The sequence below is a fragment of the Homarus americanus genome, unplaced genomic scaffold (assembly GCF_018991925.1).
Source record: "Homarus americanus isolate GMGI-L3 unplaced genomic scaffold, GMGI_Hamer_2.0 scaffold24694, whole genome shotgun sequence".
NCBI lineage: Eukaryota > Metazoa > Arthropoda > Malacostraca > Decapoda > Nephropidae > Homarus > Homarus americanus.
Window position 1 is genome coordinate 10,167,951 of NW_024732780.1, and position 24,174 is coordinate 10,192,124.

At 37.9% G+C, this 24,174-nt stretch overlaps 1 protein-coding gene across 1 annotated transcript in view; it reads right to left on the reverse strand.

Annotated features, from left to right (window-relative positions):
- Window positions 1-24,174, reverse strand: part of LOC121869101 (circadian locomoter output cycles protein kaput-like) — a 113,504-nt gene that overhangs the window by 16,592 nt on the left and 72,738 nt on the right. The window contains 12 exon segments of the mRNA XM_042370287.1: window positions 2,612-2,807; window positions 5,461-5,669; window positions 6,608-6,697; window positions 6,999-7,461; window positions 7,463-8,054; window positions 10,490-10,637; window positions 11,300-11,406; window positions 12,436-12,567; window positions 14,732-14,861; window positions 16,401-16,517; window positions 17,234-17,357; window positions 20,176-20,265. Coding sequence (XP_042226221.1) covers window positions 2,612-2,807; window positions 5,461-5,669; window positions 6,608-6,697; window positions 6,999-7,461; window positions 7,463-8,054; window positions 10,490-10,637; window positions 11,300-11,406; window positions 12,436-12,567; window positions 14,732-14,861; window positions 16,401-16,517; window positions 17,234-17,357; window positions 20,176-20,265 — 2,398 coding nt within the window.

A 24,174-nucleotide genomic window follows, 5' to 3' on the forward strand; every position in this document is an offset into this window, starting at 1 on the left:
TCATCATCAGAAGAGCCTTCCTCCCTCCCATTAAGAAGTTAAGAGGTGCTTCAATAACTTGAGAGTGGAGATGGCCTGACTGTGGTTAATTGAGCATTTCGAGTCAAGTGTACAGACCATTCAGAGTATTACATACAAAAATAAAGAATCTGTCTCACAATCAATTTCTCCATCAGCAAAAATAACATCAAGATTAAGGAATTCTTAATTGAGAAGACCAGTAAAATGTTTGTAATATGGGTGAAAGAACAAAATCAGAGGATGATACCAGTCATCTCTATGATTATCTGTGCTGAGGCATTGGGGTTGTACAAACAACTCCAACAAAAGAAGATGCATCATCAATTCAGAGTCTTTCCTTGCAAGCAAAGGCTGGTTTGATAAGTTCAGGAAGCATGAGGATCTACACAACATCAAACTCAGGTGAGGCTGCCAGTACCAACAGTGATTCTGCATTGAGGTTTATCCATAAACTAAAGACTATTGTAGAAGTAGAAGAATTCAAACCTCAGTAGGTGTTCAATGCTGATGAAACAGGTTAGTTTTGGAAGTGTATACCAAACAGAACATACATTTCCAAGGAAAGCAAAACTGCTTCAGGGTTCAAGGCAGCAAAGGATAGGCTGACACTTCTGTGTGGGAATGCAGAAGGTGACTACAAATGTAAACCATTACTAGTTTACCATTCTCAGAACAAAGGGGACATTACAAAGGTACTCAAACTATCCAACCAGGAGCGAACTCGTAACAATGGTTTTAAATTAGACAAATTTAGATTTAGGCGCGAAATAGGTAAACATTGGTTTGGAAATAGAGTAGTGGATGAGTTACCAAATATCATCATTAACTCGAATACGCTGGATAGCTTCAAACATAGGTTGGATGGATATATGAGCAGTAGGGGTTGGGTGTAAATTGGACTGTCAATAGGCCCGCTGCAGTTTCCTCCATTCTTATGTTTACCCCACCAGTTCACTGATGAGCCAATAGGATATGGTTTATGATTTGTTTTTGTGTTGATGTGGAGCGATACTAAAAATGCTAATATCGCTTTCAAGGTGTTAATCATCCTTGATAATGCCCCAGGACACCAGTGCACTTGAATGACCTTCATCCCAATGATAAAGTGTTGTTTTTACCACCCAATACCACCTTCTTAATCCAACTCATGGATCAGGGCATCACAGCCACATTCAAAATGTATTATCTGCAGTGATCACTCCCAGCTACTGATAAGAGCCAACAATCCAACTACAGGTATTCAAAACTTCTGGTGCTAGTATAACATCCCCCATGCAATAAATAACATCAAAAGTGCAAGCCACCGTGAATGGAGTGTGGAGGGTTCTGTGGAAGAAATGTGTTCATGGTTTCTCAGGTTATGTGAACCTGCCCTCAGAACAGAAGTGGCAGGATTAGTCACCCTAGGCTGAAATGTTGGGTTAGAGGAAGACAAGGTGGAGTTTCTAAAATCCCATAGAGAAGAAATGTCTGTTGAGGATTTGCTGTATGTGACAATGCAGAAGGAGCAGGAAGTAAAAGAGGAAGAAATTGCTGTGGAACCACATAAGCTGACTACCAAGAAACTGGCCACCTTTTTCACAATTACTGATCCACTGGCCCAGGCAGCAGCCGATAAGGGATCCAAACCTGGAGCAAAATTTCAAGTTTGGGAGGACATTAACATCTGCCTTGGCTACCTACAAGGAGAAACAGCATGCAGTGAAACAGACAATCTTAGCACAATATTTTAGAATAGTTTGGTATGGTATTGGGATCTTGGGACCGGGTTGGGAACAGATTCCCCTTTGTACCATGTTAAGTGAGGTCCGCTTTGAATGCTGATGTAATGGTCCATGTTTCATAAACAGAAGAATTATATAAATGGGTCAATTACATTTGATTTATATACTGATTCACCCCCTGTAACTTTCCGCTAGCTATGAGGTGACATGTTCAGTGCACGTGATAAGGTGTGTCCACGGGAAGCTGCGTCATATTATGCTGAGTTAAGGCATTAAGTAGCTGACTCTCTGGCCACCTAAAGCGGGCAGTAGTTTTATATCCTTGACTAGAGGAAGACGTTATTTGCGAGCCGTCGTGGATGGCTCAGTCTTCCCTCGAGGGAGGACGACATGCCTATTCCGTTCTCCCTCGATGGGTCACTTCTCATAGCAGTCACACTCATAACCTTACATCAAAAAGGACATGATTAAACAGTCTATTTACATAGCCGCCGTCCTCTCTCTTCACACTCATAGATAGTGGAAGTTACGGTTGATCTACACTCAGGAATTATATAAACAATACTTTTTTTAATAAAAGCAGAAACTACAATTGGGTTTCGCTACTCTTACCCAATATAATATATGTCTAGGCCCATATGCTATTGTGGCTAGAACACTATTTTTTAGGAATGAATCCTTCATTTGAGCGAGGGAGTACTGTATATAGATAACATTCATCAGTAGCACCTCTACAGAAAACTTTACTTATTTGCAGCCCCCCCAAAAATGTGGTACTACACAACATAACTAAATTTTTTTCAAATTTTCAATTGTTCAAACTACAGGCCAGTATTTAAACCTTAGGTTATGAGCAGCTACCTTACCTGAGTTATGTGAACTGGCACTGCCTGAGGGTGACATAACCATCATGTGAAGTAACTGGTCCTCCTTTTTGTCCTCCTCAAAGGACCCTGAGAGCCGCGACGATGACAATGACCGGGACATCTCAGGAGGAAGCTCTATTTTTCGGTAGAATCTTTCTTTATTACCAGAATTTGAACCATAGTGTATCTTACTATCCTGAAAAAAATAAATACAAATAAATACATAAATTTATATCATCATTAATTTGCTAAAGTAATTGTTTTTATTAATTAAACCATTATTTCTTTTTTTTAGATATGCTTTCTGTTTAACTAAAACCTTATAAGTATTGACTGACATGTTCTATATTCAGAAAACACTATTCACTCTACAGTGAAACCTCCATATAATCTATCTTTTCTCTCCATAAAATGTATCAGATGGGGGTTTAACATGTAACAGACCCTCAATATAATGGAGTTTCATCCCTATATATTGTACTGTACAGTAGTTCATTTGATGGAATTTTCACATCTAATGGATCCTTGATATAAGATAATTTCCTTTTCATATAGTAGTCCATTAAATAGAGGTTTTACTGTACAGATAAATACCACCTTCCTAACACATTAAAGTACAAGTTCGTCAGCCGCACCTCTACTATACCTGGCAGCAGAGGCGGATGATAATAATGTACAGTACAGTTACTTCCTTCCAAAGTCCAAACAACTTTTTTCAATAAATAAATTACTTGAAAAAAGCTTTCTTTTCAATATTTTGCTTGAGTAACATTCCAGACAGTTATCAGTACAGTATTAGTGACTTCATTTGTTTTGAGCGTTTCAGTACCTCACTACTTTATTCTTGGCATCTCAGCAGTGAGTGTGTGGTGTTTTCCCAAGCAGTCAGAACTCAGTGAACATGTGATGTCTCCAGCCAATCAGAACTCAGCATTGAGCACAAGCTGTATTTCGAGCTAACACAAAGCGCCTCTTCCCACCAAATTTCTGCTCCACGTCTGGTTTACTTTTCTATGTGTAGCCCCAGTCAATGTACAACCCCAGAATGAAGAGATACAGAGTTTATTTTGTAATTTGTATGTTCAGTAACATGGACAAATTCAATTCCCTGTGGCCATATTTTGATGAGATATTCACAAGTAAAGTAGTTGTGGGTACATCTATTGAAATGAAGTGCCTTTAGTGTCAACAGGAATTAAATTAGCAGAAGTGACAGCTGACATAAACTCCCCTTCAAAATGTGAAGAAGATAATAAATTGTATAAGCATAAAACAATGATTTTATTTTTCTTATTTTTAACTGTTAAAATATATATTTCACTAACATACTCCTTAGCATGAGATGTTTACGTTCGGTGGAAATTCATAGGTACCTGTACTGTATTGTGGAAAAAATCACATTTCAACTAAAATCAGTTTCCATCACAAGTTATGAGGTTTTAACTAGTAATATACATTTGAAGACTTATTCCAAGGCCTTGACTGATAATACTGTACAGATTTATCTACGTAACGACCATTATAACCAGTGGTGGTAAAGTCAGGGCATGGTAGGTATTGGCCTCTTGTTCTTGATAGTCTTTTCCTGGACTATTTAAAGACCTATGATGCTTTTAAGAAGAGAAACAAATTTATGTTTTGAATGTCACTATGAAGTCCATCTTGCCATGTACTGTACTGTTTGATGGGTTGGTGGTCCCAAGGCTGTGGCCTCAGTCTAGTTGGATAATTGAGATGTCATATTTCAGGAACACTGTACTAATCCTAGTTGCCCTGTGTTTCACTTTTCCTAGTGATGTTATGTCTTTACAGGGATGAAAATTTTCTGATCTTTACATTTTACTATACAATTAATGATTCCCAGACTAGTTGGCTCTCATCTGCTGTGTTGCTATGGTGATTGGTCTGCCACAATGCCGAGGTTCTTTGTCTTATTTTAAGTTGCCAGGAAATTCAATAAGTCTTAGAATATATACTACACTACACTACAGTACAGTACAGTACAGTACAGTACAGTACAGTACAATACAGTACAGTATAAGATGGGAGTCTTAGATACAGTACAATACAGTACAGTATAAGATGGGAGTCATAAGATATACAGTACAGTATAAGATAGGAGTCTTAGGATACAGTATACAGTACAGTACAAGATGGGAGTATTAGGATACACAGTACAATATGTCGAGGACGACCTGTAAATCCTATTTTTAGCAAATTAAGTTTAAAAAAAAAAAAATCAAGAGACATATCGTGTAATTTTTTCTGGCCTAAAAATGAATTTTCCCCAACATCTCAGTACAACATAGGTATTTGTTGATGCACAGATTAAGGATCCAAGGTCATAAAGTTGAAATTGGGCTATTGTTGCCCACTTGAAAAGTATCACTGTACAGGTATTTTGCTCTGTAAAAAAGCACTTGGCAGTCCTCTGACCAACTAAGAAAAATGTGCAAATCAATTTGCATGGATGCAATGCCTTTCTTATGTGCCACTTTCCCATAAGTTTTTATACTGTCTGTAAACTTGATTGCATAGCTCCAATATATTTTCTTGTACATCATTAATAAAGATTACAAAAAGAGTGAATCCTTGTGGTACTTCACTGAGAATCTTTCCAGTCTGTACTTTGTTTATGACCACTGTTAGGTATACAGTTCTGTACTGTATGTCATTGAGCCAAAGTTTAAATTTAAAGACTAGATCCTTGGCCTCCACTAATAATATGAAACTAGAAATTCTGTGAAAACTACAGAATGATTAATCCACATAGACTCACTTCTATACAGTACCTGTCAACTTAATATACTGTACAATAAATGCCTGTATAAAAGAGGTTAACTTCTCACCTGCTGTATGGAACCATGAGAGACGTGTGAGGTGACAGAAACATCGGAACACGGAGAAGGAGGAGGAGCAAGATCATCTATTAGTAGATGTGACGGCTGCTGCTCTTGTTGTTGCTGTTGCTGCTGTTGTTGCATTGCCTGCAGTCGCGCTCGTTTACTGCTCGACCCACCTTCACTCAAGCTGCTGCCACCAGTATATTGACTAGACTCTGTCAGAAAGATGATGATAGATATTTAACTACAGTACATTACAGGAGGTCCCTGACTTACAAACAAACGCCGATACAAATGGGGTTAAACTTGAAATTTACACTATTTTATTTACCTGTATTTTGTCATTCTATTTCTTCTTTAGTCTTAAATTAAGTGATTTTATATGTGTATAAGGATTTAGGCTATGGTATAGTGGGATTTTAAACATGTTCTGTAAATATGATATACCCACAGCATGTGTTCCGACTTACGTACAAATCCGACTTAAGAACGTCCTCAGGAACGGAACATGTTCATAACCCGGGGACCCCCTGTACAGAATTTTAGTCCTTTTCACTACACTACCCTTATTCATCATTAAACACATCTTTATACAAAGCTTATATAAACAGTGGGACTGGGGAGAAATTATTTACAGCCAATAAGATTTTAATTACTTTTTACTTTTATCCTCTTTGCACATATACAGTAGTAATTTTGAATTATTGCTTGACTTATCCAAATCTATCAATTATCAATAGTCATTTTTAATATTTTCTGATACATCATATGCAGAAGTTGTCAAGTACACCCACTAAATTTCCATCATAAACTAATAATGTTCCCCACACTATAACTTCCCTTCAACATCTTTAATCCCCTCCCCCCTCCCTCATAATTATAAGCTTTGAGGCACTGCACCAAATACAAAACCCCATGAATTAAAATTTTGTGATCAGGACTTAACAATTTAACCAATACCTGTACAGTATTATTACAGCTTATACACTGAGCATTAATAACAGCCTAAGGGACTACCACACTAAACTAGAAAGGAAATGAGAAAAACAAAACAAGATATGACCCCTTAATACCACAATCTCTCTACATCTCATTAATGTTACCTGACCTACCTCCCCAAAAATAAAAAAAAATCTTTACATGCATCATTTACCTTTTCTGGGACTTGATCTGCTAAAGTGTGCCCAGCTCTTGGCGGGAACTTTTAACTTAATATACGGAGTTGATTCTACTGTTCCATCATCTGGGGTTTAAGAAAAATAAAACTAACATCACATAAAATCTACGTAATCTTTTTTTGTTGTTGTAACTTGTAAGAATGAGGTACTGTATAATGCATAAATAAAAGACAGAGTTTAAGAAGAACGGTTGAAGTGCAGTAAATGATTGTTTTAATTATTCCAGATATGAAAAACCAAATTAAAAATACAGAATTTCTCTCTAAAGATCCTTTATACCATGGCAATAGTTCAACAAAATGGTCACTACCTACAATTAGCAACCTTTAATGGCCGCGGTATGCACCAAACGAGACAGGCACTTACCCGAACGTGCTTTAGACGGCCAGGGCGGCGGTTCTCCTCTCGATGCTAGGTGCTGAGGCGTCTGAGGAGATCTATAGACAGGGTGTTGACTACTAGGAGATATTGACTCTAGCGGCCGTTGTTGTACCATGCTCCCGGACTCCTGTAACTCGACGACTGTACCCTCCTGTATCCCCACCATTTGCTGAGATTGTTGTTGTGCCATGCTCCCGGACTCCTGTAACTCGACGACTGTACCCTCCTGTATCCCCACCATTTGCTGAGATTGTTGTTGTTGTTGTTGCTGTTGTAGAACTTGTTGGGGTGTGGGATTCGGTGACTGGGAGGCTGATGGCGGTCGTGAAAGAGGAGGAGGGAGTTGTGAGGATTGTGACTGGAGTGTTAGATGACGTATGTGAAGTCCTTGTTGTGACTGTTGCTGTTGCTCCTCTGGTTGTTGTTGTTGTTGTTGTTGTTGTTGTTGCTTGTTGTTGCTGTTGTTGTTTGTTGTTGTGCTGCTGCTGCTGCTGCTGCTGCTGTTGTTGTTGTTGTTGTTGCTGCTGTTGTTGTTGCTCCTCCTGTTGTTGTTGTTGCTGTTCCTCCTCCTGTTGTTGTTGTTGTTGTTGTTGTTGTTGTTGTTGTTGTTGCTGCTGCTGCTGCTGTTGTTGTTGCTGTTGTTGTTGTTGTTGTTCTAACTGTAGCTGCTGCTGTTGTTGTTGGTGGTGAATTTGTTGTTGCTGTAACTGCTTTTGCTGAAGTGAATGTTGTTGTTGTTGTTGTTGTGTCTGCTGGTCAGCCTGTAGTTGTTGTTGTGTTTGTTGTTGTTGAAGGTGTTGTGGCTGGAGGTGTGAGGGCCCAGGTAGAGGTGCTCTGCTAGGCTGTATTACCGGCTTTTCATCGGGAAGTTGTTGTGACAGTTCTCCCACCGGGGCCAACAGTGCCAGTCCTGAGGGTCCAGCCACAGATGCCCCAGCATTGTTGAGAACCATGCTGCCCTCTGGCTGGTGGATCTCAATTTCTGACTGACAACTGTCGGGAATTACCTCCTGGGACAACTCCACCTTCACGTCGCTATAACTGAAGAAAAAAATCATAATTCTTGATGTGTTAATAAGATAAAATATAGAAAATAACTCCTAAAAATGTGATTTATAATTGAAAAATGACCCACACATTGAAGGTGATTTAATCCTGTCATCCTTCATTGTAAAAAAGACTCTGATGGTACGTCATATATTCCATAAAAAAAAGTTAATGTAATTATTTATTGGTTAATGATTTAATTATTTCTGCACAGTAGTAAAGTAAAAATTACATAGAGAGATCCAGAAGTGTCACTGTTAAATCCACTCACCAAGGTGCCCCCTTACTGAAGAATGAAGATATGTGAAGAAAGAAGTTAAAAACTGATGGAGTTTCAGTGTTACTGGTTAGAGTTAGTCCCAAGTGTCACTGAATTTCCCAACCTGCAGAGATTCTTTAAATTGGGAAACTGACAGGGAAGTCTTTCACTCTCTAAACTATTCTTGTTTGCCTATAGTGGGTGGGAGGTGATGGCACTATTGAGTATGATTTGTGTATGGTGTGACAGTGAACATATATTCAAGCTTCAAAGTCTATGTGAACTGTTACACCTTATAATGCATATTAGTGACACAGTGAATCATGTTGGATGCACCACACTCAGCTATACACAGATCTTCTTCTACAAATGAGGAAATCTGTAGTCTAACACTAAATATTTATCCTGAGTGTATGGGACAATCAGAGTGAGAGATCTACAGAAAGCTGAATGAACTGGGCCTTTTGTCACTATGAGAAGACCACCTAAAGCTACACACTCTGCACTTAATTAGAAGAGATAAAACTCAATAAAGAATAAAGGCCACTTGATGGAAATTATACAAGTAAGGATCAAAGCCAAACTTATCAAATGCTTAAGAAATATCAAGAGCTACTGCATGACTTTTATCAATGACGTCTATTGAGTGATGGAATGACTGTATGAAGAATGATAGCACAGGATAGGACATCAGTAGTTGAACACCTACCATAGAAGTTACACCACCAATCACTGATTATATTATTATCATATTCAAGGTGTCTGAGAATATGATAAATGATAATTACTTCACAAACTCCTTACTACAGTTAAGGTGAGGAAGAGATGGTGATAATTTATAGGATTGTATGAAACATCTTCCTTTTAGTATTAGATGAATGTTAGCATCTCTCCTTCAGTGAGGAAGAGGGTGTGTCTTTTATGGTAAAAAACTTAATAATAAAAGTAATAATAACAAAAATAACACTGTAATAAGAATAATTACAGTCATATCTCCGTTGGCCAGAACAACTGGTGCAGAGCACTTCCGGGAATGAGAGATTTCCGGGTAACGAGAAGACTCTCAAAGCTGGAAAAAAATCCCTCATCCCCGGAATTTTTCGGGTAATGGAAAAATTTTCTCAAAATTTTCCGGAAAATGTGCCCCCTCAGAAAATCGTTCCCAAAGCCGGAATTTTCCGGAAAATTCCGGCTTTGGGAATGATTTTTCGAGAAAATTTCAATTCCGGCTAATGGAGATATTGCAGAATAGTAATACAAATAATAATAATAATAATTAAAAATTAAGGAAAAATCTATTACAGTATATGCTCTCATCCATCCTGTATTAATATGGAAAATGTTTTGAGTTAAAAGAAATATATAAATAAACAGCTAAGTTTCATTAATTTTCTTTATTAACGAGCCTCTCACACACAAGTACTGTACTGTATCCAGTGTTCTTGTTGAGATTACTGTAAATTATTATAATAAATTTTTTTTTTATTTCAAATTAAAATATCATATCCTATCCTATATTGAAAAGGGACATTTTCAATTTGAGAAAATGGCTGCTGAAAGGTTTTACCTGTAAATGGCAAATACTGATGTATGGGTCAGACGTGTGGACACTTTCAGCAGACACCAGGAAGAGGTTGGAGGCCTTTGAAATGTGGTGTTATAGGCAAACATTAAGAATAAGTTATACTGACAAGAAAACAAATGAAGTACTAAGATTTGCAAAAACTTCAAGAGAAATACAGTACGTGAAATGTACAGAAAAATAAAAGTAAGATACTTTGGTCATATAATTAGAGATGAGGGGAATAATAACAGAAATATTAATAGGCAAAGTTGAGGGAAGGAGGGTCAGGGGAAGGTAGAGACTGGGATGGATAAATTAAATAAAAAACTGGGTCTCCAGAGAGATACAAAAGCTTCGAGGGTTGGTAAAAACAGCCCAAGAAAGTTTAGAGTGGAGGACTGTGGTCGCCAACCCTTAGATATGAGGACGGTGTTCTGATTGATTGATACTGTATCTGATTTAACTTTAATCATCAGAAAAACATTTATAATCAAAAAATGCCCTGATAACCAACAAATTTGTGAAGTATCTGCAGTCCTTAAAAATAAAATAAAATAAAACCAAAACTCAGTTAAAGACAATACTGTAGGTAGTGCTTCTTCTTACCTAACAACAGTGTTGGTGCACACAATGAACTCAGGCTTGGAGTTCCACTGGTGATAAGTGATGTAATACTGAGTTTGTAGCCAGATCCACTGTTGTCCTTTAGTCAGGAATCGGTAATAACATGAAGTTCCTTTACCCGTCTTCATTACTGTAAATATAGAGTTCTTTCTTAGACTTGGTTTTGAAAAATGATCCTAACTGTAGAATTCAACCATATATAGAGATGTGAAGGTATATGTATTATATTACTTGCTCTCATTACTTCATCCCCCCCTCTTTGAGCTTTAAGTGTCCCTTAATCCACTACACACACAAGAGTGGGACCAACGCACAGATAAAGGCGCTTCTCTACTTATGATCATTTGACTTACAAACTTTCAGAAACATGAATTAAACTGCCCAACGTGTTATTTTTGTAGAGTAATGTGTTGCTTTTATTACTGTACATCCTTGACTTTTTCCTCTTTTACAATATGTTCAGTATCTACAAGAGTAAAGTTGGACTTATGAACAAGCCCCTGGGATGTAGAGGAGCACCTATAGTATATAAACAAATAGATACAGTGAAACCTCCATGTAACTTACTTTTCTCTCCATGTAATCTGTTAGATGGGGATTTTACATCTAATGGACCCTCAATATTATGAACTTTCATCTCGATATAGTTCATTACATGGAGGCCTCATATCAACTGGACACTTTGATATAATGGTCTTTTGTCTCCATATAATCTGTTAAATAGGTGTTTCACTGTAGATATGTGTTTCCATAACTGTACTGGGCCTGTTGTAGTCTGGCACTGTAACTTACACTGTTCATGACACGCTGCAATCTTTTCTAAGTCATCAACATGATAGTAGTCGTACCCAGAGGTTCCCAAAACTTCAAATGGCATGTAACCGATGATGGTTGGAGCTCTGGAAAATAAAACAATAAAAGAAAGGGATAAAAATAAAAGATGGATTACCAAATTGGATCCAAAGTCCATAGTTTTTCCTTTCATTTCAGATTTTGTAATTAAAAAATCTGGAGCAGGTTATAAACTAATATTGCTTAAATGAGTTGATGAATAAAGTAATATATATGTTAGCCGGAATCCCTCAAACCCGGAACTCTCTGATAGCCGAAATTGAAATTTTCTCGGAAAATCGTTCCCAAAGCTGGAATTTTCAGAAAATTACGGCTCTGGGAATGATTTTCCGTGGGGCGCACTTTCTGGAAAATTCTGATACATTTTCCTGGTACCAGGAAAATTACAGAAAGTTCTGGAAAATTCTGGGGATGGGGGATTTTTATTCCGGGTTTGAGAGATGAAAATCAGGGGCATTTTCCGGAAAAGCTGAGAAAATTTTTCAAGTACCATGTACCTGGAAAATTCGGGAGATGGGGGATAATTTTCCAGGTTTGAGAGATAATGTAATGTACAATTTCTGGAACTTCCGAGAATATTCTTCCATTTCCTGCAAAATTCCGGGGATGAGGGATTTTTGGAGGTTTTGCGAGAGTCGTTTCGTTACCCTGAAATCTCTCATTACCGGAAGTGCTCTGCACCAATTGTTCCGGCTAACGGAGATATCACTAATACGTGTTGACAAGATGAACGGCCCTGTATCGAGCATAGTGGACGGACATTTTGTCACCAGTCTGTTGAATACTGTACAGTACCATCTTATATGTATTTACTAAATGTAAATAATAATGCATAAATCTTGGAGGCGATAAAGTCATGGTTAGGTTAGGTTTATACTGAACTGGTGATGAATCAAAACACACAAGCCTTGTCTCCCCACATAGTCTTTCACCGATAACAGAGAACATTACCACCCTCAGTGCCACAATGATACTGTACAAAATGACTTCTCCACTAGTGACTGATATAACTTAATGTTCCACTATGATAAAGAGAGAAGGATGTTGTTCTACTGATCACCCAGATGGCGACTTACCTGTGGTCCAGAAAGAGGAACTTCCACTCAAGGCTGTGTCTAGACGTAAACTCTGTCTTGGTTGGTTCAATTATCATCATTTCTCTTACAAGTTGAGGCCGCTCCATTCTTGCTATCGCCACAAATACTAACCTGTGCCAAGGAAATAATGCCACAATTAAACTTTCCCCTCACAGTAACTAGGAAACTACACAGAATGAATTGTACCATCCACTGATACTAGATAAAGAACAGGGATAAAAAGTGGGAACAGTGTGTAGTGTGGCATGAGGGAAGGCTGTATACAAGGGGTTAAGAAAGACATACATTAAGTTTGTTGAAATCCTGCTCAACAGTTCATAAGTTAAACAGACTATGGGTTATGAGACATACAAGAAAAGATAAATCCACCATTACATATCACCATCCCAACATATCGGGTACACAACTACTTCCAGATCACGTCCCCCAGTTATTATATGGAAAAATAAAACAAATCTTACTTCTACCTGTGACAGCTATACATCTGTACACAACAATAAGCCGTGACATCACTTGCACCTTATCATCCCAAAGATCATGCATGACTCAGTGGATCTGGGGAAGTTAAAAATAGTCTTTCCTACTAAACTTTGGCTCTAAAAAACAAAAAACAAACAAATATATTTTTAACAGCGTTCAAAATACTATAATTTCAAAAACACAAGTACCACACAGGTGTCAGCTACAGAGAATTCTAAGATAGATCACATCAATAATATACACAAAAGTTTTAACAAAGAAGAGCCATTAGTTTGAGAACCAGTTAAATAACAACTCATACACCAGACAACAGGTGCAGTGAGCCTGAAGGACAATGAACAACAGAAGATAGCCACAGATATTGCATGAGATGCTTTGGCCTTCAGCCCAGTGAGCTGAAAGTGAAAGAAACATTCTGGAGGACAAAGTGGTAGACCCTGTATTTTAACTTGAAAAGGTGAAGTATGTTAACCCTTAAAAGCCCACGTGAACTTCCTCTACATCCACTATAGCGTCATGACGGGTGACACTATTCTGTGTCCTTAATTTTCTAATGTCCAGGTGGGATGAAGTACTTTTTATAGGATTTTAATTACTTGGCAACTTAGCTAGTGCATAATCTTTGTCTCAAGTCTCGTGGTTCAGTTACCCGCCAGCTATCAAGATGGATGCACATCTTTTGACGTCTCGTGATCTGCCTCCCTCCTCCGCACCCAAGTGAAGGTGTTTGCTCGACAATAGTGCTATTCATCATGAGTTGCCAAATTTGAGTGACTTTGATATAGAATCAGGTGACAAAGACCGTGATGGGTAGGAAACAGACCCAAATGATGTTGAGTTTGTTGAGGCAGCCAGAGTTGAGGACAGTGGAACAGACAATGACGCTCACTCCCCCTCCCCACCCTGCCTGTGAAGTTGGTGACTGCACTAATTTTACACCTGAAATACCAGTTTTCGATCATGGATTAAAAAAAAATGCTTTCTTGCCAAAATATGCCCACGTAGGGATCTTTTGTCTCCCGGGGCATAAGAGTTAAACACTGAAAAGAAAAGAATTAGCAGTGAATCTGCCAACAGGACAACACAATTCATTTAACAAACAGCGATCAATCAACCTCTTTGAACTGTAATGGTTGCCTTAAAAAGCTAAATATGGATAATCAGTTCATTAAATCTTCAACAATATGGCCAACTTAACTCCTATAGGAAAAATTATCAATAAAAAATTCCATCTCTATCACATTAACTACGTTCGTCAGCGCACGCCCATACCTCATTACAAACCATACAGTAAGTAAAGAGCTCTACTGCCTCCTTTATTATTTGTGAAAATACTGAAACATAAAAATTTACTCTTCATAGATGTATAATAAGATTTCTTTTGATTTTCATATCTGCCCTTATATTTTATCTCCCTATTAAATTTTCTAAAGTTCAAAATCTTTAAACACTGCAGATTCTACCTTTAAGTTCACATGCATTTTACTACAGCAGTTATTTATCTTGTTCTTTACCTGTCACGTCACTAGTCAGTCTGGGGGTCGATCATCTCCCTGTTGTGTACTGTACTGGGCACATACAGACTCTTAAAGGCACTGAACATGTGCTAGTGTTGGTCAAGGCTGAACTTAATGGAGCTCACACCTGCTGCTCTTACAACATTACCAGGGTGTCTGATTGTTCTTTCAAGCATTCACCCCCGTCTCTCTCTCTCTATCTTTCTCTCACTCTATCTCTCTCTCACTCTCTATCTCTCTCTCATATATAAATAAAGATAAAATAAATAAAAAATTACTTTGTGGTTTCCTGAGTCAACTGGGGGTGGACGAGGGAGCTCTGAAATAAGCCTCCGCCTGCACTCCGACTACAACTACTGAGGGATACAGAGTCTTCTGCTTCACTACAACTGAAGTCAAGGACTCCATCTGCAAATAAAAGAATCTATGTAACTCTGTAGGCATCTTAAGAGATCATAAATAAGTTTTTACCATCTCAAGTCCAGCCCATACATGATATATAAGTTCATATGTTTTGTAAAGAAATATGAAGCTCTGATATCACAAAAAAATACTCAGACACTTTGATTCAGAAATTTCGGAAATATACAAAAGAAATATTCAGACACTTTGATTCATAAACTTCATACACAAATTAAGAAAGATTTTTTTTTATAAATTATTAAACAACAGTGACCTGCTCTACCATACATTTTAAATCCTCTCTCATAACAATCAATAAGCAACAACAAGACCAATTTGCTAATGATGTTTTAAGGCAAATTTAGTAGGTAGCAGGCAGCTACCAAACAGGGAGGTACTACTGCCTGGGAAAATATTGGAAGCATAATGTGTTGTCTAATGGTAGACCCTGCTGCCATATGTGACCAAGTCCCAGGTTGATGATCTGACTTTCTGCCTCATTTACACACAATTGCAGGGTCTCAATTGTTTCTCTTACCTTGACAACACAACATACATATATTGTTTCTCACTTTTGATCTTCTTTTATTTTTTTTATTTATGGCTCTTTATTATTTGTAATAGTATTATTATTATTCTATTATATTTTAATAATTTCTCATTACTAATTTTTAATATTTTCGCCCCCCAGGCCCTGATGTGGGTCGGTGACCTGTGCCCTGGTGAGCTAATCCCGTAAAAAAAAAAAATACTAGTCTTCAAGTTACAACAATCAACATAGAGTAAGCGTATTTTTTTTACCATCGGGTCAGTTTTCTTTACCTTGAGATTTTACATGACTCTTTTACCTTTCATAATTACACCAAAGACACATGTGTATAATAATTCACCACCATGTTATAAGTAGCTCCTCCCCCTCCCCTCCCACCCCATTACCACCACGTACTCTCCTTTTCTATGGTGGACTCTGGTTGGCATTACAAGCACCACAGACTCTCCCTTAGTTGCTTGTAATCCAATTAATACGCAAATGCATCTGATTCACTGTCACAATAATACCCAAAGAGATTCAATGATTATAAGTTTATCATTTGGTGTTCAATTCAGTAGAGTTAGCAATATGTGGTCCTCTCATCTTTAAAGAACAGTTTCTCTCAACAGCTTCACAGTAAAGAAAAGGTTCCATCTAACGGGGTATAGTTCGTTATATAGAGGTTTCGTATCTAATGGACCTTGATATAATGGACCGTAATCTCATATAGAGTCTTTTATATGGAGGTTTCACATCTAATGAACCTTGATATAATGGACTACAATCTTCCATTAAATAGAGGTCTCATTGTATTATTAAAGTTCTTCTACACCTTATAGTGGAATATTATGATGATGATGATGATGATGATGATGATGATGATGATGATGATGATGATGATGATAATATAATGATGAAGATAATGATAATAAACTAGAATACAATATACTGCATATGATACCATGATCTATGAGAAGAAAAATAAAATTACAATACAAATGTTACGTACTGACCTTCACTTGGACAGTTGTACCGCTCAAAATAGCCCGTCAGGTGTATTCTCTCATAATGAATGCTGTCTGAAGCGTTTGTCATCCCCCGCTTCAGATGTATCGCAACGGTATATTTTTCTGAAAAGTGAAAACGTAAACATTAAGTCCATAGAAATTTAATAATGTCTTTACCCTATTTTATGACAGTAATCTTTCATTTTCTTTATGGTAGGCCAGGCAGGATCCTTCAAACAACATGGTAGGCCAGGCAGGATCCCTCAAACAACATGGTAGGCCAGGCAGGATCCTTCAAACAACATGGTAGACCAGGCAGGATCCTTCAAACAACATGGTAGGCCAGGCAGGATCCCTCAAACAACATGGTAGGCCAGGCAGGATCCTTCAAACAACATGGTAGACCAGGCAGGATCCTTCAAACAACATGGTAGGCCAGGCAGGATCCCTCAAACAACATGGTAGGCCAGGCAGGATCCTTCAAACCCCATTTAGTCCTCACTCACACGATTGATTACTTCACTTGACCATCAACCTTATTCTCACTCAACCTTTACTCTTACGCATATTGCACTAATCTCTGTTTTTACATCTAATGGTAACCAAATCCAAATGTACTCTCCCCTCCCCCCTCCCCACACACACACTAAAATTACAAAGTACAATTAAAAACAAATGGAAATTATTCCTCATGAATTAATTAACCATACAAATAAACTGTCCCTAACTTGAGTGTACTATATAAAAACACTTTAGTAACAAGACCATTACTGTAACATGTACGTAAAGCTCTAAAAAAATATCATTAAGCAGTCATTAATACACAGTACAGTACATACCTTTGGTGTCTTCAAGCCAGGTGCTGGGGTTGGGTGCCAAAGCAGGATTAGAGAGAAATCGTTTCATGTCCCCTCTCTCCTCCTCTAACATCAGGTCATACAGGGGTGTCCCAGATATGTCACCCTGAGGAATAAGTATAGGTTTTTATACGATATACTGAATTATTAATGATACTGATAATGTTTTCCTTTCATTAACAAGATCTCATGTTTGTGACTAGGTGAGTCTTGTACAGCTCCATCATATCTTTCCTGCAACACTATTTCTTCTCCTCAATTAACTCTCTATCTCCTACAAAAAAAAAATCTACATTGTGTCATTTCATACTGTCAATAACATTCACTCTCTAGAGGGATTTGTGTCATGTCTTTTCATAATCAATATCCTTGTTTGTATGGTGCGTCTCCCTCACAGTCACAACACCAAGTTTACCTATTATCTTCCTTCGTATTCTACTGCTGCCACAACTCACTGAACAACACTACAGGCGAGAAACTAAACTTAAATGGGCCTCGTTTATAACCCTCGTCTCAGTGTGTGTGTGTGGATGGGTGTGTGGGTGTGTTAACGTTTTTAGAGCAATCATATATATCACTTTCTTCCTTTTTCCATACTGACAAACAACTATCATGAGACCTATTGATCTACTTCTGTTTGTTATTCTCGGTATCATCTACACTCACTCTTCCATATCACTGTTAAGTCTGCACATACAGTACAGGTAAGGTAGGTACTGTACTGTACTTCATCCAAGGCAAGACACTAGTCTGACCTTCCACCCACTGTACAGTTTTCTCACATGACCACCAACAGAGGGTTTACTGCCAGAGCAATGTTTCTAAAATCCCTCCACTGTGCTGGTTGTTGTTCCACTGTAACCTACAAAAGGCAACCCAATTAACCTTCACTCCATCCAGGGTCATAGCAATCATACTTCTTTCAACAAAAGCATCGTCTCATATTAATTGATCTTACCAATGGAAAAAATAATAAACTTGAAGCTAAACTTAAAATTATTTTTAAACACAAAACAAACCCACATTTCAAGAACGGTTTTCAAATTCTGCTGATGCTGCAGCAAGACAGCTGCAATTATTAAATACAGTACACATAATTTATGAAGGGAAAGTTTGAGCCAAAAGAGATTCACATGTTATTCATAACGTTTATCGCACTGGCATATTTTTGTTTGTTAAAAATCTAAGAAATTTTTCTACACCAAGAAGACTTCCTTCCTGCTGATGTGAAATGTTACTGATGAGGAACAACTGTCCTTATTGTGAGGAGATATAAGCTAATTACAAGTCTTGTGCAACTAACAATGAAAAACATAATGCCAAGCCCTAAAGCTGTGGATCAAAGGACTCAGTTATGTCAAAATGAATGATGCTAATGTGGCAGCATCTAAACCCAGTACTGATGGGTCCCAGAGGCCTGACAGCTCGTTACAGTGTGGATACTGTACACTGTAGACTAAGCCTGATTTTGGTAAACAAGGAAGCAGTGTGGCCAACACTGTACAGTACTTGGCCACTTCATTTTCTAGTGTTATATTAGATAGTATTGTACCCATTCAAAGCTCGGTAGACTAGCAGTGCCAAGGCTGTAAATCAACAACTCTGAGGACTGTGTGCACTTGCTGCCACACCTCTATGCTAGATATAATATTCACCAAAACTTTTACCAATAATTCAGAACCAAAATGTTATTTACTGTACCTAACCATATTCTTACCTGTTCAAATATATTTTATCACCAAAGATGGACTCCAAATATTATTTTTAACAGATTTAACAACCATCATCTAAAGAACTGATTCAAGGAGGAGAAATTACCAATGATAAAAAAAAATCCCTCCAGAGTCCAGCATTGGCGATACAGACAGTCATCAGGTGAAATAAGCTGAAGGGGGAGGTGGCTAACCTGTAGGTAATCCAACAGAAGCACCTCAAGCACAAGCACTCACCTGTCCACACAATGGACAATAAATTAACATTAAGTGAGAGGATCAGGGCAGTACTCTAGGGCTTCCTAAATTATTCATACAAGAACAATTGTTTTTTTGACAAAATTCAAGTCTTGTTGGTGATTGTTCCCAATAATAACAGCATAAACTATAATGAGAAGACACAGTAAAAACAGCTGCATTACATAATTTAGAGAACTTGATAATAAGGTGAATAGAGTATACATCATTATACAGTACAATAAATTCCATTACTGTGCTGTACTTCCAAACCGAATCCTGTATCCTAGCAAATATCCCATAGGATCTGAAAATACTGTACTATACATACATATCTCATATTTTGGAAATTTGAAGGACGGATAAATAATTGGTGGATGATATCAAGAGGTCATCAAAATATCAAAAGTTTGCAAATTATTGGAACCAAGATGGCCAGATTGGTTGAATATTGTGAACTCTTGGAACAATCTGCCAGAGAGTGTTGTGACGGCACCGAGTGTGAACTGTTTCAAGACCAGACTTGACATGTACTAGAGCAGGTTCTTATACTTTCGGGAGCCAATGCATTCCCAGTACTTGCCAACAGTGTGTAACAGAGTCGTGACCGATTGCCCAAGCGGCCAACGAGCCGATCAGTGGTGAAGAGGATAAAAGTAAAATAAGATCTACTACAGTAGTTTCGTTGCCTGATTCACCTTCTTCTCACAATGGCCCAAGAACTTCAGTTCATTGTCAACATACACACTCAGGTCCTTTTCACATTTGGTCTCAATTAATGCAGTTTCTTCGTCATGTCGGGACACGTGATACGCCCCTGACTGGTGGTACGACCCAGGTGCATCCTTTTGGTTATTATTTAGTTAGGGTTAGTTGTATTTAAAATTATGTTTGGTTGGGTTGTTTTTTGAGGAAGTAGGTTAAGTTAGCATGGCACTCAAGGGGGTTAAACAACTGCTGGTAGAGAACACTTACAGGTAGATGCCCTAGAAGTGGGGTGATGGACTCGGAGGTATACAGCACACGGCCAGAACACGACACCGTCATGATGAACCCATCAAGTGCCTGCAACAAGGTTTACAATTAATACAAAACAACTCAAAATACTCATACTTTCTCTTATCGGTATAAGTTTGACCCCATAATATCCCTAAAAAGGTCAAAATAAAAAATGGAATGGGCATATTGACTAAGGTATAAGTAGGCAGTAACTTGTGAGTAAATACAGTAACTGAAGGAACAAACCTATTAATTGTTTTGAGGACAACGAGATTAAGTAGAATACAGTACAGTGTATATGAATCTAAATTGGTATCGACACTATTAAGCTGCTTGTGTCTAAAACCATGTTTTGTTTTGTTTTTCCTCCCGAAGAAAAGCCTATTATTAACCTCAGCCATTCAGTGTTAAGAATATCAGTAATTTATGAGAAGGAGTTGTTCGGTAAATATTTAGAAGTTGCCAACACCTACTTATACCGAAGTCTTATATAGGGAAAAGGAGAAGAAAAAAAAGCGAAAAATAATTTAGTCTATTGTATTTCCATCGGAAATTTATATTTGTCGAATATTTTAAACGATAAAATTACCAACACTATTACTACTTCAGAGTGGGCAGGGCTTTGAAATAGAAGGAAAATGTGGGGTAAAATTTATAAAAACAAAACAAACTTATGAAAACCTGACCTAACTTTGAAAAATCCTAAGACTATAAAAAGTTTATCTAATTCATGTTTTTGGTGTTTAGGTGTTTTTCTTCTTTTTTTTTTAGTATGCATTGTTGTTGAGGAGGGATACATAAACTCAAAAGCGATTCATAACATTTTTACAAGTTAGGAAAGGTTTGGTGAGGTTCTCAATGGTTTGTTTGGTGTTCTTTTTAGTATTTTATCCAGCATATTCCCTCTACTTCAAAGCCCTGCCCACTTTCCAACCAATATTGTTAAAATACTCAAAACATTTAAATTTCCGGCAGATACACAACAGAATAAATGATTTTCCCTTTCTCCATAATATATAAGTAGGTGTCGGCAAATTCTAAACATTAACCAGTTGTTCGATTTCACTCAGTTTTCCACATATGTTCTTATCATTATAGTAAGTATTTTAAAGGTGGCGAAAATTTTTTATTTTTTAGAAGAATTTTTTTTTAGTTACACTATCTACGATCATAAATCATCTGCATTGGGCAGGATGAAGGGAAAATGCGGGATAAAACAAGGTGAAAAAACTTGTCATATGACAATAAAATAATGTCTCTGTGCTTTGTAGACGAAGAAAATAATTATTTACCGTAATACTCCTCCCAAAAATAAGCCGTCACCACATGCCGTCTTCACTGCACTCTCAAGTCCACAAAAACGTAAAATTATATCATGACGTTCCAACGAAGTTGCTCTCATATTTACAGCTGCAGAAATGTGTTTCTACTTTTACTTTTATCCTCTTCGCCACTGATCGGCTTGTTAGCCGCTTGGGCGATCGGTCACGTCTCTGTCACGCACTGTTGGCAAGTACTGGGCATGCACCGGCTCCTGAATGTACCTGAACCCACTCCAATGTTGGTCAAGTCTTGTCTTAAAAGAACTCACACTCGGTGCCGTCACAAAACTCTCTGGTAGATTGTTCCAAGAGTTTACAACCCTCACTCCGAAAAAGTTTGCCCTCACAGTTTTCTGGACTTGCGGTTTCTTCAATCTTGAGCTGTGACCCCTTGTGGGGCGAGCGTCCGCCAGCTCCAAGTAAGGACACTCAACAGAGTAGTGCCCTCTGAGATGCTTATACATGTACACCTCAACTAGGTCCCCCCTTGCCCGTCTGTGGTATAAGGTAGGCAAGTTCAGGTGCTCCAATCTCTCAGGGTAGCTGAGGTGCCAAAGCGCAGGCACCAGTCTGGTGGCCCTCCTTTGAACATTTTCAACCAACTGACAGTCCGTAGCATATCTCGGGGACCAGACGGGGTGACAGTACTCCAGATGGGGAAGCACTTCACTCCTGAAGCTCGTTACGAGGGATGGACCGTCTAGATATCTGAACGACCTTCATATAAGACTCAATAATTTATTTGCCTGATTTACCTTCTTCTCGCAAAGCCCGAGAACTTCAGCTCATTGTCAACATACACACCTAGGTCCTTCTCACATACAGTCTCAACTAGTGCAGTTTCTTCATCCCGTTGGGACATATGATACGCCTCCTTACCGTTGGTACGCCCCAGGTGCATCCTCTTACACTTCGTGACATTGAATCTCAGCAGCCACTTCTTTGACCATTCTTGGAGCTCACAGAGATCCTTCTGCAGCTCTTCACAGTCAACTTGGTTCTTGATTTCCCGAAATAACTTGGGGTCATCGGCAAACATTTGTATGGAGGCGTGTACAACGTCAGGCATGTCATTTATGAAACAAACACACAACATCGTGCCCAATACACTGCCCTGTGGTACCCCACTTGTGACAGGTATAGATGTCGATTTCGTGCCATTAATCACCACACACTGCTTGCGGTCATGTAGAAAGTCTTCTATCCACGCTACGCCTCCTGTGGTAACCCGTGCACTGTTTATGAATGAATCTGAAAGGGCATTGGTCGTGTAACGACGGACGGGATTTTTTTTTATGGGATAGCCCACCCGGGCACAGGTCACTGACCCACATCAGGGCCTGGGAGGCGATAATAATAATACTAATAATAATACTAATACTACTACTACTACTAATACTACTACTACTTTTTTTTTTTTTTTTTTTTGGTAACGTGGCCTCCAGCTCCCCAATAGCCACACCTTCGCCACCATTTATTTACCTTTAATATTAAATATCCTAATACATAAGAAGACGGGGAGGTTCTATTAGGTTCTAGTAATGTCGCCCCTTTAAACTACTTACTATAGTGATAAGAACATCCGTGGAAAAAATTAACAAAATCAAACAAGTCCTGGTGGTAGTGGTGTTCTCATTCATTACCGAATATACGCTTAGAAGTGCCTTTATTGTCCTTAAACCAGATATAAATGGCACGATATGAAATAGTTAATATGGCAACAAAAATTATCGCTCGGTAAAATTATCAAAAACAGTATTATAAAACTATGCAACTCACTTAACGGCATTACCAGTTAATCATAAATTACCTCAAACATTTTAGTTTTAATAAATAACCATAAACATAAGTAAGAGAGTAATTTAAGGTTTTTTTTTTCATTCTTACCAATCTTGGCCTTTTAACGTTTAAGATTAAGTTGTTTTGTTAAGTTTGAATTTGACCATTAGAATGATAAATGACTTAATGCTCATCTTATAATTTGTTTTATGGTTGTATTACCACTGGTGTCTTCAAGATGGCTAACAATGCTACCAGTTGCTTACTAACAACTCAATATTCTCTTAATTATAAGGAAAAGTCAAATTTATACAAAAGAAATGCATCACATATATCCATCGTCTCTTATCAAAAAATGAACAACAATGTAAAGACAAAACTTTCTCAGTATTTTTTTTAACTCTAACGTTTCTTCAGAGTCAAGTGCAGGATGTCAGTAAGTAAATCAGAATGATAAAAGTAATGCAGTAGAACAAGGAAATAGAGGACAAGAGGGAAGAAATCATTTCCCCAGCAAACTAACAAAACATACTTATCCATTTAGAGCCAGGAAATGTTTTTTATTTATTTACTTTATTTTTTTTAAGGGAATCAGTCCACCCGGGCACAGGTCGAACGAAAAAATAAGAACAGAAAGAAATTAAAAAAGAGAAGAAAAAGGTTATATTGTGTTAATCTACACCACGAAGATGCCGGAAAACCCGCCTTTAAAAAGTGAGACAGATTGTATAAGTATGGAAACACAGAAGAAGGCAGAGCATTCCAGTTTGGCTGTAAGGAGAGAAGGATGTACTATAACGGTTTATTCTAGTGCAACACGAGGTATAAGCAGTGAACATTAAGACATGTTTCCCTAATATCAACATATATGTCA